This window comes from Podarcis pityusensis, assembly GCF_964106645.2.
Source record: "Podarcis pityusensis genome assembly, chromosome: 17".
Taxonomy (NCBI): Eukaryota; Metazoa; Chordata; class Lepidosauria; order Squamata; family Lacertidae; genus Podarcis; species Podarcis pityusensis.
The window spans coordinates 33,650,534-33,662,539 of record NC_138042.1 but is presented as its reverse complement, the minus strand read 5'-3'; the positions used below and the strand labels follow the sequence as shown (position 1 = coordinate 33,662,539).

The 12,006-nt window shown below is 44.8% G+C and overlaps 1 protein-coding gene across 1 annotated transcript; it reads right to left on the bottom strand.

The window, feature by feature from the left end:
- Window positions 1–3,532: 3,532 nt before the first annotated feature.
- ARL9 (ARF like GTPase 9) lies at window positions 3,533–11,362 on the bottom strand. Its single transcript, XM_080987026.1, has 4 exons — window positions 11,041–11,362; window positions 8,082–8,250; window positions 6,549–6,724; window positions 3,533–5,390 (listed from the first exon to the last, which is right to left on the bottom strand). The coding sequence occupies exons 1-4, from the start codon at window positions 11,236–11,238 to the stop codon at window positions 5,211–5,213; spliced, it is 723 nt and encodes a 240-aa protein (XP_080843152.1). The 5' UTR covers window positions 11,239–11,362; the 3' UTR covers window positions 3,533–5,210.
- Between the last annotated feature and the right edge of the window lie 644 nt (window positions 11,363–12,006).

Here is a 12,006-nt window from a genome sequence, read left to right as displayed (position 1 = left end):
AAATAGGTACCGCTCCGGCAGGAAGGTAAACGGCGTTTCCATGTGCTGCTCTGGTTCGCCAGAAGTGGCGTAGTCATGCTGGCCACATGACCCGGAAGCTGTACGCTGGCTCCCTCGGCCAATAAAGCGAGATGAGTGCCGCAACCCCAGAGTCGTTCACGACTGGACCTAACGGTCAGGGGTCCCTTTACCTTTACCTTCAGTAGCTTAGGGTCTCATCAAACCTAAATCCGGCCAACTGTAACCATACTGGGAGGGCAAGTTTCTTGCACAGCATGTCAGCACCTATTAACTTTTGAGTGAATATGATGCTTGCTTCAAGGGTCAGCATCAGACATGGTAGACCACCAGGGTCTCCTGACCTTGCCCCTCCTCCTTGCTCCCACTCCCTGTTCACGTGTTCTTCGAAGGAGAGATGTTGCAATGGAAACTGACCCCTTGGCAGCTGGGGGTTGGGCCCAGGGCGAAAGGGCAAGCACGCAGGAAGAGCCCCCCCTTCACCAACTAAAGTCATCTTGCTGAATGCCCCCCCCCCCAAAACCTAGAGCCATTACTGCTCTACCCTCTCCCCAGTAGCAACGTTGCTCAGCCTGGTCCAACTGGGGACAAATGTTGACCTTGTGCATAGCATTGCATTTGGCTAGCTGGATTTGCATGCTATGTTGAAGGTTTGAGCACAAGCAAGATACTGGGTGGAAGATGCTCTTGATTTTATATCGACCAAATTATTGTCAACTGTAGTGTTGCTTGCGTGTATGTTAATATGAAGGTGCATGTGGGAATGCTTCCTTCCTCACAGATAAACCTTCCTGCACATAAAATGGTATGAGAGGAGAATCACTAGGCTGGACCCTTTTCCCTGACATTACAGTGGTACCTCGGGTTACATACACTTCAGGTTACATACGCTTCAGGTTACAGACTCCGCTAACCCAGAAATAGTACCTCGGGTTAAGAACTTTGCTTCAGGATGAGACCAGAAATCGTGCTCCGGCGGCACGGCAGAAGGCGGCCCCATTAGTTAAAGTGGTGCTTCAGGTTAAGAACAGTTTCAGGTTAAGAACGGACCTCCAGAATGAATTAAGTACTTAACCTGAGGTACCACTGTATAGCTTTTGGACTTTTTAAAATAAAGAGATTTTTCTCCACCCTGTGGAGGCTTTCAATTCAGTTTCAATGACCCCTACGCCTTGGATTTTGCTCCGAAGTTCTGGGAGGGAACAATCGGTATAATCCACAAGGGCAGCCTTTCGCAACTTGGGTGCCCACCAGGTGTTTTGAGCTACAACTGGTACTGCTTTGGCAAAGGCCGCACCAGCATAGTCTGCGCCACGTGTCTCGCTGAAATAAATGCAAGCTGCTCAAGAACAGAAAAGGTGCTTGTGGGCTGCGCCCAAGGAGACAGGAACCAGTTCAGATGAGAGAGTCAGGAGAGGCGGGTGGATCAGCTGGCTAAGTAACATTGCCACCTTTGTCCTTCAATGGTATCTTTATAAAGCCCTCCCCATTTCCTATTTTGTCTGTGATTGTGTGCTGCTATTACATGACTTTGTGTTGAATACAGTGGTGGGGGCACACTGGATGCTGAGTAAATGAGAGTGTATAAATAGGCCGCATATGCACTATACATTTAAAGCACTTTCATACCACTTAAACTGCCATGGCTTCCCCTCCAAAGAGTTCTGGGAAGTACTGTGTTCTAAGTCGGCTGAGAGTTGCTAGGAGGCCCCTGTAGCTTGCAAAGAGTTACAATTCCCAGTTTCCTAGGAAGAGAGATTGACTGCTAAACTGCTCCAGAAACTGTAGCTCTCTGAGGGAAATGGGAGTCTCCTAACAAACTCTCAGCACCCTTAACAACCCACACTGCCCAGGATTTTGTGGGGGAAGCCACAACAGTTTAAAGTGATAGGATATAGTACAGATGGGATCATAGGGGACGAGAAATGATACTGGAGACAAGAACAATAAATGGTCTTGTGGTACCTTGAAGGCTATGGAATTTATTACGGCATAAGCTGTTGTGGAATGGAGTCCAGAACATCAGATGCATGAAATGTAATCCTAAATTGACAGGCATATACACACACACATAGTTGTGAAGGGGTTGGGCAAAAAATAAGCAGGTCAGAGGGAAACAAAATGCAAAAAAGAGAGGTAGTGATAATTACATAAAAATATATAATTGCAGTGGGGATTAATATGCTGACACAGCACTGATAAGATGATTAACACATGTAGTGATACAAATCTGTCATCTCCATTCCATCAAAAGCTGATGAAACTTGACAGCAAACACAGGTGATGAATGTTGACAGGACTGGAGTCAACAAGGAGGCAGAGAGAAACAAGAGGGAGGTATCAGCATGTTCAGGGTAACCTTGAAGTTTGTAGGAACAGCAAACGTATTTTAATAATAATAATAATAAAACCTAAGGGTAGCGGTTAACCAAAAATACTGATTTAGGGTAGTAGTAGAATGTGCAGTAACAGCTGGGAAAGGGAGAAATGGTGTGTGCATGCAGGAATGCTCTTGAGGAAATGGCCTGGAACCCTAAATAGGAGCACCTTGTAGGAGGGAGGGTACATTATAACATTCTGTTTGACGGTTCAACACCATCTAACTCAGGTGGCTGGGTGCCTATCAGTTTGGAAGCAAAATGGGGCTACCCAAAAATAAGGCAAAGGTTTCTACATACTGCAGGGGACACCTTAGGCAAGTGGATGTACGTTTTGTTGAGTTCAAAGAATACAACACTGATCACCACCACTAAAAAAACCAAAAACCACCCTGTCTTACAGAGACCTGTGAGCTCACAAACTTTTGATGGCAGTTATATTTACAGAAGGGACACAGGTGGCGCTGTGGGTTAAACCACAGAGCCTAGGACTTGCCGATCAGAAGGTCGGCAGTTCGAATCCCTGCGGCGGGGCGAGCTCCCGTGGCTCGGTCCCTGCTCCTGCCAACCTAGCAGTTCGAAAGCACGTCAAAGTGCAAGTAGATAAATAGGTACCGCTCCAGCGGGAAGGTAAACAGCGTTTCTGTGAGCTGCTCTGGTTCGCCAGAAGCAGCTTAGTCATGCTGGCCACATGACCCGGAAGCTGTACGCTGGCTCCCTCGGCCAATAAAGCGAGATGAGCACCGCAACCCCAGTCGGTCACGACTGGACCTAATGGTCAGGGGTCCCTTTACCTTTACCTATGTTTACAGAGAAATGTGGCACTGAAGAATCTGGACCAGTGTTTTCTGCTTGTGATTGAATAAGAGCAACCCTGTTGGTTACCAGTAAAAGTAGCGTAATGATCATATATTGCACTCCATGAATGGGCAGACTTCAGGTTTGTGGGATTTCCCCCCTCAACTAGAACTCTGAGATCCACCAACTGGTGCAAAAGGCATACCAATAATTTCCTCTTCCCCTAACTTTTGAGGGCATACCTCTCTCTCTCATCTTAGTGGGGAAGGGGAACTACAGGTAATCAGAAGGGGCATCGCAAACACCATGACAATGTTAATTAAGCCAAGACAGCAAAGTAGAATAAAAATATTCTGTCTTTATATAACGGAAGTGCTTCAGCATACAACTGGAGGAGAGACATTGCTAGAAAACATCTGTACAATTTCTACTGTTAACAAAAACATTGAAAGGCATCTATAGCAATAGGGATATAGGTACACACAGTATTTCCTTCAGTGTAATAAGAGGTGCAGTATTTAAGTAGTTTTCCTTATCTTGTCACTGTCAATACAGGTTGGTCTGCATTAACATCACCTGAGAAATGTATTAAGCAGGGGGAGGGGGAGGGAGACATGAATTTTGTTTTACTAATCCTGGCACCTGATAACACTGTTTTGGACCTATGAGCGGGGAAGCTACCATTTTCAGGGTGAAATTATATGTGATGGCAGCAGATCCAAGATTTCAAACAAAAGTTCATTGAGCCCTGATTAGTAAATAAAAGTGGCATGATGTCCCCTGCCCAATGCAGCCCAGAATAAATTGAGAGGTCAAGCAAGCTGGGCTGGCAATTCTGCTTCCTCCATTCTCATCCCCTGGAGCTCTCAACAGAGGAAAGAGTATCCCTTTGCCACTGTCTCTGCTCTCTCTCCCTGAAATGGCTCTTCCTGTCCTCTTGCCACAGAGCTGGCAAAGAATTAGAAATCCTTGTAAAAAGTCCTCCCCTGAGTCTCAATCAAAAAGCAAGAATGCCCTCCCTTCTGTATATCAGTGCAGAGAAAAATGGCCAGTTAGCTAATTAACTGACTCACCGGCTCCACTCAGATCAACTGGCCAAAAGGGCCACACTAAAGTATGTAGACTACAAGAAAAGTCCAACAATTCATTCTGTCTTTGTCTAGATTTCCCCAGTACTACTAGTTAACAAAAGCAGGAAAATACTAAGGGTTAAGGACAGTGGTTCTGTTAGATAGTGTTCCTCCCTGGGATTATTCTGCAGAGACCATGAAGGGGTTGTGGTATCTCCCGCTCTCTCTCACTCCCTTCATCATGGCAAAGAAAACAGGTGAGTGAACTGGGAAGTCTCATGGTTCTCTGAATGAACAATTTTATGTCAAAACCCTCTTTAAAAAGAGGCTATAATACTCTCAATCTACATATCAGAAAGAAGAAAAAGAATAGTGAAAGTGTTGCAGAATCAAAAGAATAGGAAAATCTCTTACACTGATTTTTTAAAAATCCTTCTGATTAAGAAAGTGAGCCTAAGAGAAAACATACATGAAGTTCTTCAGAAACATGAAACCCAGTGCCTCCCTGTGTCAGGGTACACACAACTAGTTCTTTGGATTGTAGATCTACGTTCTGAGCAAAATCACCTTCCTATGTAAATTTGTGCTGCTTTTCCATAAGTCAGCCTCTCATTCAGTATAAACCACCACACAACAGAGCCTCAACTGATGGCAACAGCAGTTGTCTATACAGTATTTGGCGTCTTAACTTGGGAGTGTCCAATAATCCCATTTTCTTTCCACGTGTTTAAAACAGGGTGGTTTTTCAAAGACACACATACTCTACTTTTACAACTTAAACCACAAGGTTCCTCACGACTTTGAAATCATCTTCACTGCAATTCCATACCCAAGGAATCACCACCACCACCATAAAATCTGAATTTAAAATAGCTCTATTTATGGCTGCAAGCTGGCAAGACAGGAATACTCTAGGTCCTAACATGGTACCCTATTCCAGTTTCCATCACACAACTTCTGACACCAGCTGTGCAATCAGTTCCCGTGTGTCTTTCAAGCTGGAAGAGATCTCGAAGCCATCTTCTGCCACATGAGTCCCGATCAGGAACATCTTTCTCTCATCTCCAATTTCAGATAATGCCAAAGCATCATGAATGTCTGTGATACAGTATGCACCTTCAATATCCTGTCCAAGAGAAATGGAAAAGTTTATACCTTAATCTACCTATCCGTGTTTTCTTCAAAGTAACACCTGCTACCTGGAGAACTGCAGAACAAAGAGCACATTGTGACCCCATTAGAAAATGGCACATTTGGAATGCTAGCAATATCAACCATCCTGGACCCTGCAATTGGCAATTGAGACCTTGTTAGTGGTGCTCCCACTACCCAGCTGGCCGTGACCCATGACAGGGCCTTTTCAATGGTGGTTCCCTGTTCGTAGAATGCTCTCTCTGACAAGGTGTGCCTATCTCCCTCACTATTAACTTTTACAAATAATTTGAAAATATGCCGAGGCATACCCAGGCATTTGATGGCTGAAAGACACTAATGCTAGCAACCCTGAGATGACTGGATGAAGAATGTTTAAAACTGATTTTAGAATGCTATTTTTTATTGTAACTGCTTTCAGAATTTTTAAAAACATTTTTTAAAAAATGGATGTGGTTTGCCACCTTGAACTTTGGGAGGAACGGCAGGATTTAAATTGATTACAACAAAAACAACCTATCCTAAAAAGGTAAAGGGTCCAGTCGTGACCGACTCTGGGGTTAAGGCGCTCATCTCGCTTTATTGGCTGAGGGAGCCAGCGTACAGCTTCTGGGTCATGTGGCCAGCATGACTAAGCCGCTTCTGGCAAACCAGAGCAGCGCATGGAAACGCCGTTTACCTTCCCGCCGGAGCGGTACCTATTTATCTACTTGCACTTTGACGTACTTTCGAACTGCTAGGTTGGCAGGAGCAGGGACCGAGCAATGGGAGCTCACCCCGTCACGGGGATTCGAATCACCGACCTTCTGATCGGCAAGTCCTAGGCTCTGTGGTTTAACCCACAGGGCCACCTATCCTAGTAAGGTATTAAAGCAAGGAGCACAAACCACCAACAAAATAAAAGAGGAAGCAGGGATAGAAAGAAAGGTGAAGCTTGCTAAACAAAAGAGTCTCAGTCTTTGTGTGCAAGACACCAAAGTGAAACTCTGTTATTACCAGAAACTGAGATGCACAACTCACAATGGATCAGCTTAGAAATTGTCCCCCAGGGGAGCCATGTACATTCTACAATGACACACTTTCAAAAGACAAAACTACAAATTTTACTCCAAGTTCTACAGTTCACATTTACCTGCTTATTGGCTAGAATCATAAGAGGTAAGGTGGAGTTACTCTGGACCAACTGATGCAGAAGCTTCTTTGCAACAGGCAAGCGTTTATGATCTGCTGAGTCCACAACATAGATTAGTAGCAGGATTCTTGGCAAGTACTTCTTCCAATAGTCCCGTAAAGACTCACTGCCTCCAACTGCAAGTCAACAGAGAAGGAAGACAATGACTCAGCAAACTTGCAAATTAAAGCCCCCAATTGTTCATCAAACCCTTGTCTGTATTCCTGGAACATCTGCTTTCAAATGGTTTTTTTTGGGGGGGGGGGACTCAGGAATTCATAAAAAACTTAAGGGACAAATTCCCTGAACAGTTTCCCACCACCACCCGTCATCTCTTACAATACATATAGCTGCAGGAAAATACTGAATGCAGTACGCATTCACTCAAAACATTAGGCCATGGCTGTTGTTTATCAAACCATGCTTTCTTTGATAAGCCTGATCTCCTGCCTAGCAGCTTAAGTATGGTTAATTTACTGCCAGATAACCACCATATGAAGTCAGTGGTTGCTGTTTGAATTTTGATTTGTCTTCACTATGGATTGGCATTGTTTGTGAACCCAGCATTCTTCCTTAATTATGATTTGTTTGGCCACCCCATTCCAGATGCTTATTAAGCTGCAAAGGCATGAAGCTAAAAAACAAAACATGCTTTCATTATTTGTTTGACTGGCTGGGGGACAACTTGCGGTTAGCTCATGATCTGATAAACAAAGCATGTCTTAGTGTCATGTGCAAACCAGGGCACTCAATTAATTTGGGACTTCTTTTTAGTGGACAGTTTTGAGGTCTTGTATCTCATATTAGTCTTTAGACAGATCATATCCATTCCCTTTGTCATTCACTTATTAACCATTCAGTTACTATACCAAACAGACATTTTCTGATAAGTTCTTCATTCTTGTATTCCTGACCCAGCACCTATCTTTATATACATAAAACATTTACACTCTGTTCTTCCACTGCAAAAGCACCACTCAGGCTGGCTCACAATGTTTAAAATTTCATAAACACCTAAATAATATTGTAAGATAAAAAATAATTTTAAAAAGCATAAAATTGTGGAGAAAAACATCCAGCAAGAAAATAGTCATTTAACGTTGATAAAAGTCTGGGATTTGTTTTTATAAAGTGCTATTTTCGCTAACTACTTCCCTGGGGAGAGAGTTCCACAAACAAATGCCATGCCATGTATATTTGCCATGCAGAAAAGAGTTGAGATGAAAGAGTCAAGGGTTATTTACTATATCAATTCCAGATGCAATTAATCGTCAGAGTGTTTTTTGGGCCAACAGAGGACACAATTTGCATGGAGACACTCTGAGGTTCAATATCTGACATTCTAAAATAACCAACAGGATCTCAGGTGGTAGCAATGTAAAAGGCTCTTCCTCAAGATCTTAGAAAGCTGCTACCAGTAGGAGGAGTCTCCTTAAGCAAAACGTTATAATAAAGGATGCAAAAAAATGTTTCTCATTAGATACCTATGCTTACTTTCTAGGAATTCCATCTTCATTTCTTCTGTGCTGACACACACGGCATTGAAGCCCTCCGTGGGAGCTGTGCTGCGCTTCACTTGGTTAGTTGCTAGTGAGTGCAGTACACTGGTTTTTCCAGCTCCATCCAAACCCAGAACCAGGATTTGCTTACTTGGTGGTACATCCTACAAGGCAAAACAACCAACAGATCATGCCAGAGATACATACCGGCCAGATGGACATACGCACTGTATGTTTCCTGGGGGGGTGCCATCAAGGGTGGGGTTGTGTGTGGCAGAAAAGAGGGGGAAATGAGAAGGAAATTTCACATTAGGCAACAGTAAAATGCCTTCTGGCTCCATAACTGTCAATAACAACAGAAAGCAACAGAGCTTCCTTAACCACCCTGATTTCTTCAACCAAACTGCCTAACAGCAAGATTTTACTTTCATAAAAAAGAGAAACTGTTAATAAGTTAATAAGGGAAAGTCACTACAGTACAGTGGTACCTCGGGTTACATACGCTTCAGGTTACATACGCTTCAGGTTACAGACTCTGCTAACCCAGAAATAGTACCTCGGGTTAAGAACTTTGCTTCAGGATGAGAACAGAAATAGTGCTCTGGCGGTGCGGCAGCAGCAGGAGGTCCCATTAGCTAAAGTAGTGCTTCAGGTTAAGAACAGTTTCAGGTTAAGAACGGACCTCCGGAATGAATTAAGTACTTAACCCGAGGTACCACTGTATATGATTTAGTAAAATATAGCTGTGGGGGGAAAATATCTGGAAGGGCAGTAAGGTGGAATGGAAAATTTTTGAGGGTTTTTTTTTTTTTTTAATGTAACACAACAGCAGTGGTAACCTGACCCCCCAAGTTACTAAACTAAATTTAATCTTCTGTGACTTCATTTCATTGGGGCAGATCTTTAATCCAGTGGTAAGAAGATTAGTTGACAGAGGAAGAAAAGGGAAGGAGGGAAGACGCAATCTGCAAAGAACAAAACCGCTGAACATGAATCATCACCAAGTCAGCTCTGCCTGCCTTAACTGATTCCTGCCAAGGTGGAAGAGCCACCCTCAGGGGGGTTTCTATTCTAATCTCTTTCCTCTCTACGACATTAATAGGATTCCACCTTGCTGGTTTTAGTGTAATCCAACCCTGGCCTCAAAGCATCGCTGAAGTCCGCAGAGCACAATGTTTATGCCTCAGTATCAGAGTGAACATGAAGAGAACTATAAAAGCTACCAAATGTTTCCAGAAATTGAAGTTAGCCCCTTATTTTATGCTAGGTTCTTCCCCTCTTCCCTGCAAACCAATCAACAGGTATTTTTTTACCAGCTCACCTGCCCTTACTCCCTCTAATAGCAAACTAATGCAGTGTGTGCCAAAAGGTATATAACTGGAATAGCAATGCGGAGAATCAAGTGGGAAATACAGAGGTTTGCAAAAGTTGCTGTTTTACAAACAAAATAACCTTAGGTAGACAAAAGCCCCAGATAGTCATTGAAGACTCAGGCTCAGTAGTCATGGAATGCTGAGTATCAGAAAAATAAGCAGAAAACTAGAATGGGAATTGAATGTTGTGCTTCAGCTATTTTCTGCTCATAGCATCCTGGAAAGGGCTTGGCTGGCATGCTGAAAAGGAGCAATTCAGGAAGGGAGGAGCATGCACTGCAACATTTTGTTGCAGGTCTCACCTGTGTAGCTATGCTAAGACATTTGTCTAACTTTGATAGCCAGAAAACAACAAACTTTCTTTCAGTTTACAAAAGCTCCTAAGTTTGGTCACTGCAAATGTGTTTTTTTGTGGCCCAGGCCAGCGACTGCTGACAAACTGAATTTATAAAATGAGCTTCTGTGCTTCCACAATACCCCTCTTTATGACCTCATTTCATCTGATACCACTGGATCTTTGCTTGGATTGAATCTGCATGTAGGAAACTGCAGAAAAACTGCACGGGGGAGAGGCATGACAATCTCCACATGGGATTTGCACATTTGTGTAGTCATTTTGTTATTTTTTACAAAGGCTCTCAGGCAGATACAGAAACATAGGTCTTTTTTTTTATTAGCAGAAGTTGCAAGAGAGCCAACCTGGTGTAGTCGTTAAGAGTGCTGGACTAGGACCTAGGAGACAAGGGTTCAAATCATAGGGTGACCTTGGGCCTGTCACTGTCTTTCAACCTAACCTACCCCATAGGGTTGCTGGGAGAATAAAGGTGAGAAGGGCAGAATGATGCAAAATTTAAGCTCCTTGGATAAAAAGTGGGATATAAACGTAGCTGGATCAGATTCACATTCATTCAGAAGCATATCTCACTGAATTAAAGAAGGTTTGTGACAACCTGTGCATTCAACTTCAGCAGATAAAGCGATCTTCGGTTCCTGCAACTTTTGCCACTCCTCCTTCCAAAAACAGACACGCTGCCTAGCATTTCCTCTTTCCCAGCTAGGTGAAGCAGACAATGTAGCGGAATTAAACCCTCCAAAGTACAATATTAGCAGCAAAAGCAGCAGCAGATCTTCCCAAACTAGGACCTGACACTGCTCTTCCCCGCGCAAAAAACAGTAGTTTTATGGTGGGGACGGGGAGCGACAACCATGAAAGGGAAATTTGTGGGTGTGCGTGAAACCTTCCAAGTGTCTAGACTGCATTTCGTGCAACGATGGCAAATGTAATTCTCGCACACGGGAGGCGACCCACCCGCGTCTGGCTTGCACCTCTTTCGAAATGTAGGACGGAGAGTCTCACGCGACAGAAACCTAAGCAGAAGTCTATATAGAGTAATGCTGCCTTTCCCTTTCTGTGCGCTGGGATTTATGTCGCCCAGGCGAGCCTGAAACGCGCGCAGGCAGGGCCAGACACGCGTTCTAACTTCCGTGCTAGCTGCACGTGAGAACCGGGCCTAAAAAAATTCCGAGATATATCGGGGAAAACGCATTGGGTTAGCTATATATATATATATATGTGCTTACCTGGTTCTCGGGGGCCCTTGCGCAGCCCAGGGCGGCCCTTTCTTGAGAGCAGAGTAAGGGCTGCTGCTCTTGCTGTTGCTCCTCGAGCCCCCGAGCAGCTTCTGAGGGGAAATAGCTCCTCCACACCGCGTAGGCGACCCCGCCGGCGACAGCAACGGCCGTCCCCACCAGAGCGACCTGCCGCAGGCTGCCCGCCATAGTCAGCAGCAGGAGGAGGAGGAGGAGGAGGAAGGAGGCGGCTCAGGGCGCCGCCCCTGCCGTGAGGCATCGTCGCCCAGGCCAAGGAAGGGAGCGAAGGGGCGCCGGCCGGCGGAGGGCGCGCACCCGCCGCGCGCGTTCTGGCGCTCCCTCAGAGGCCGCTAGGCCGGACTTTCCCCCTGCTCCGTCCCGAGTCGGAGTCCCTCTCTCTTCCCGCCTCGCTCCGCATTGCTCCCCTCTCACCACAGTGGTGTCCTCTCTACCAGGAGTTGAATAAAATATTTGGGGGGCGGGGGGCAGGGGAGATTTACGTATGAGGTAAATAAGCTACAGCTTAGGGCCCCACTGTCTTGGAGGCCCCCAAGAAATTTAAAGGAGAAAAAACTGGATGTACATTTCCAAAATATAAGATAAAAAAACAAAATAAAACCTACATACAGCAAGTGTTTTGTGTTGTGTAGGCTCTTATTTGTTATGTGCAAATGGCTTGAGATACATATTAGGTCCATAAATGACCATATTCAACACAAAAAAGGGGGGCAGTTTGTTGTTGACAAGGGACAGCTTGACATATAAAAGGCACCATTACCTTCAGTGGCTTTGGGCCTTATCAAACCTAAATCTGGCCCTGGGGAGGGGCATGTAAGCCTGCATAAACGATCGCATGCCACCCACCCGCCCCATTTGAATGGGAATCTCCCTCAATATTGAGGGGGGGAGCTGCACTCCTCAAATATTTTATAGCAGTTGGCACCTAGTTTAGTCCGT

Excerpts from the sequence above, each read along its gene's own strand:
- ARL9 (XM_080987026.1), bottom strand. The coding sequence starts at position 11,238 with ATGGCGGGCAGCCTGCGGCAGGTCGCTCTGGTGGGGACGGCCGTTGCT. Across the intron at positions 6,725-8,081 it reads GAAGATGGAATTCCTAGAAA|TTGGAGGCAGTGAGTCTTTA; the intron begins GTAAGCATAGGT and ends GTTGACTTGCAG. Across the intron at positions 5,391-6,548 it reads TGATTCTAGCCAATAAGCAG|GATATTGAAGGTGCATACTG; the intron begins GTAAATGTGAAC and ends TCTCTTGGACAG.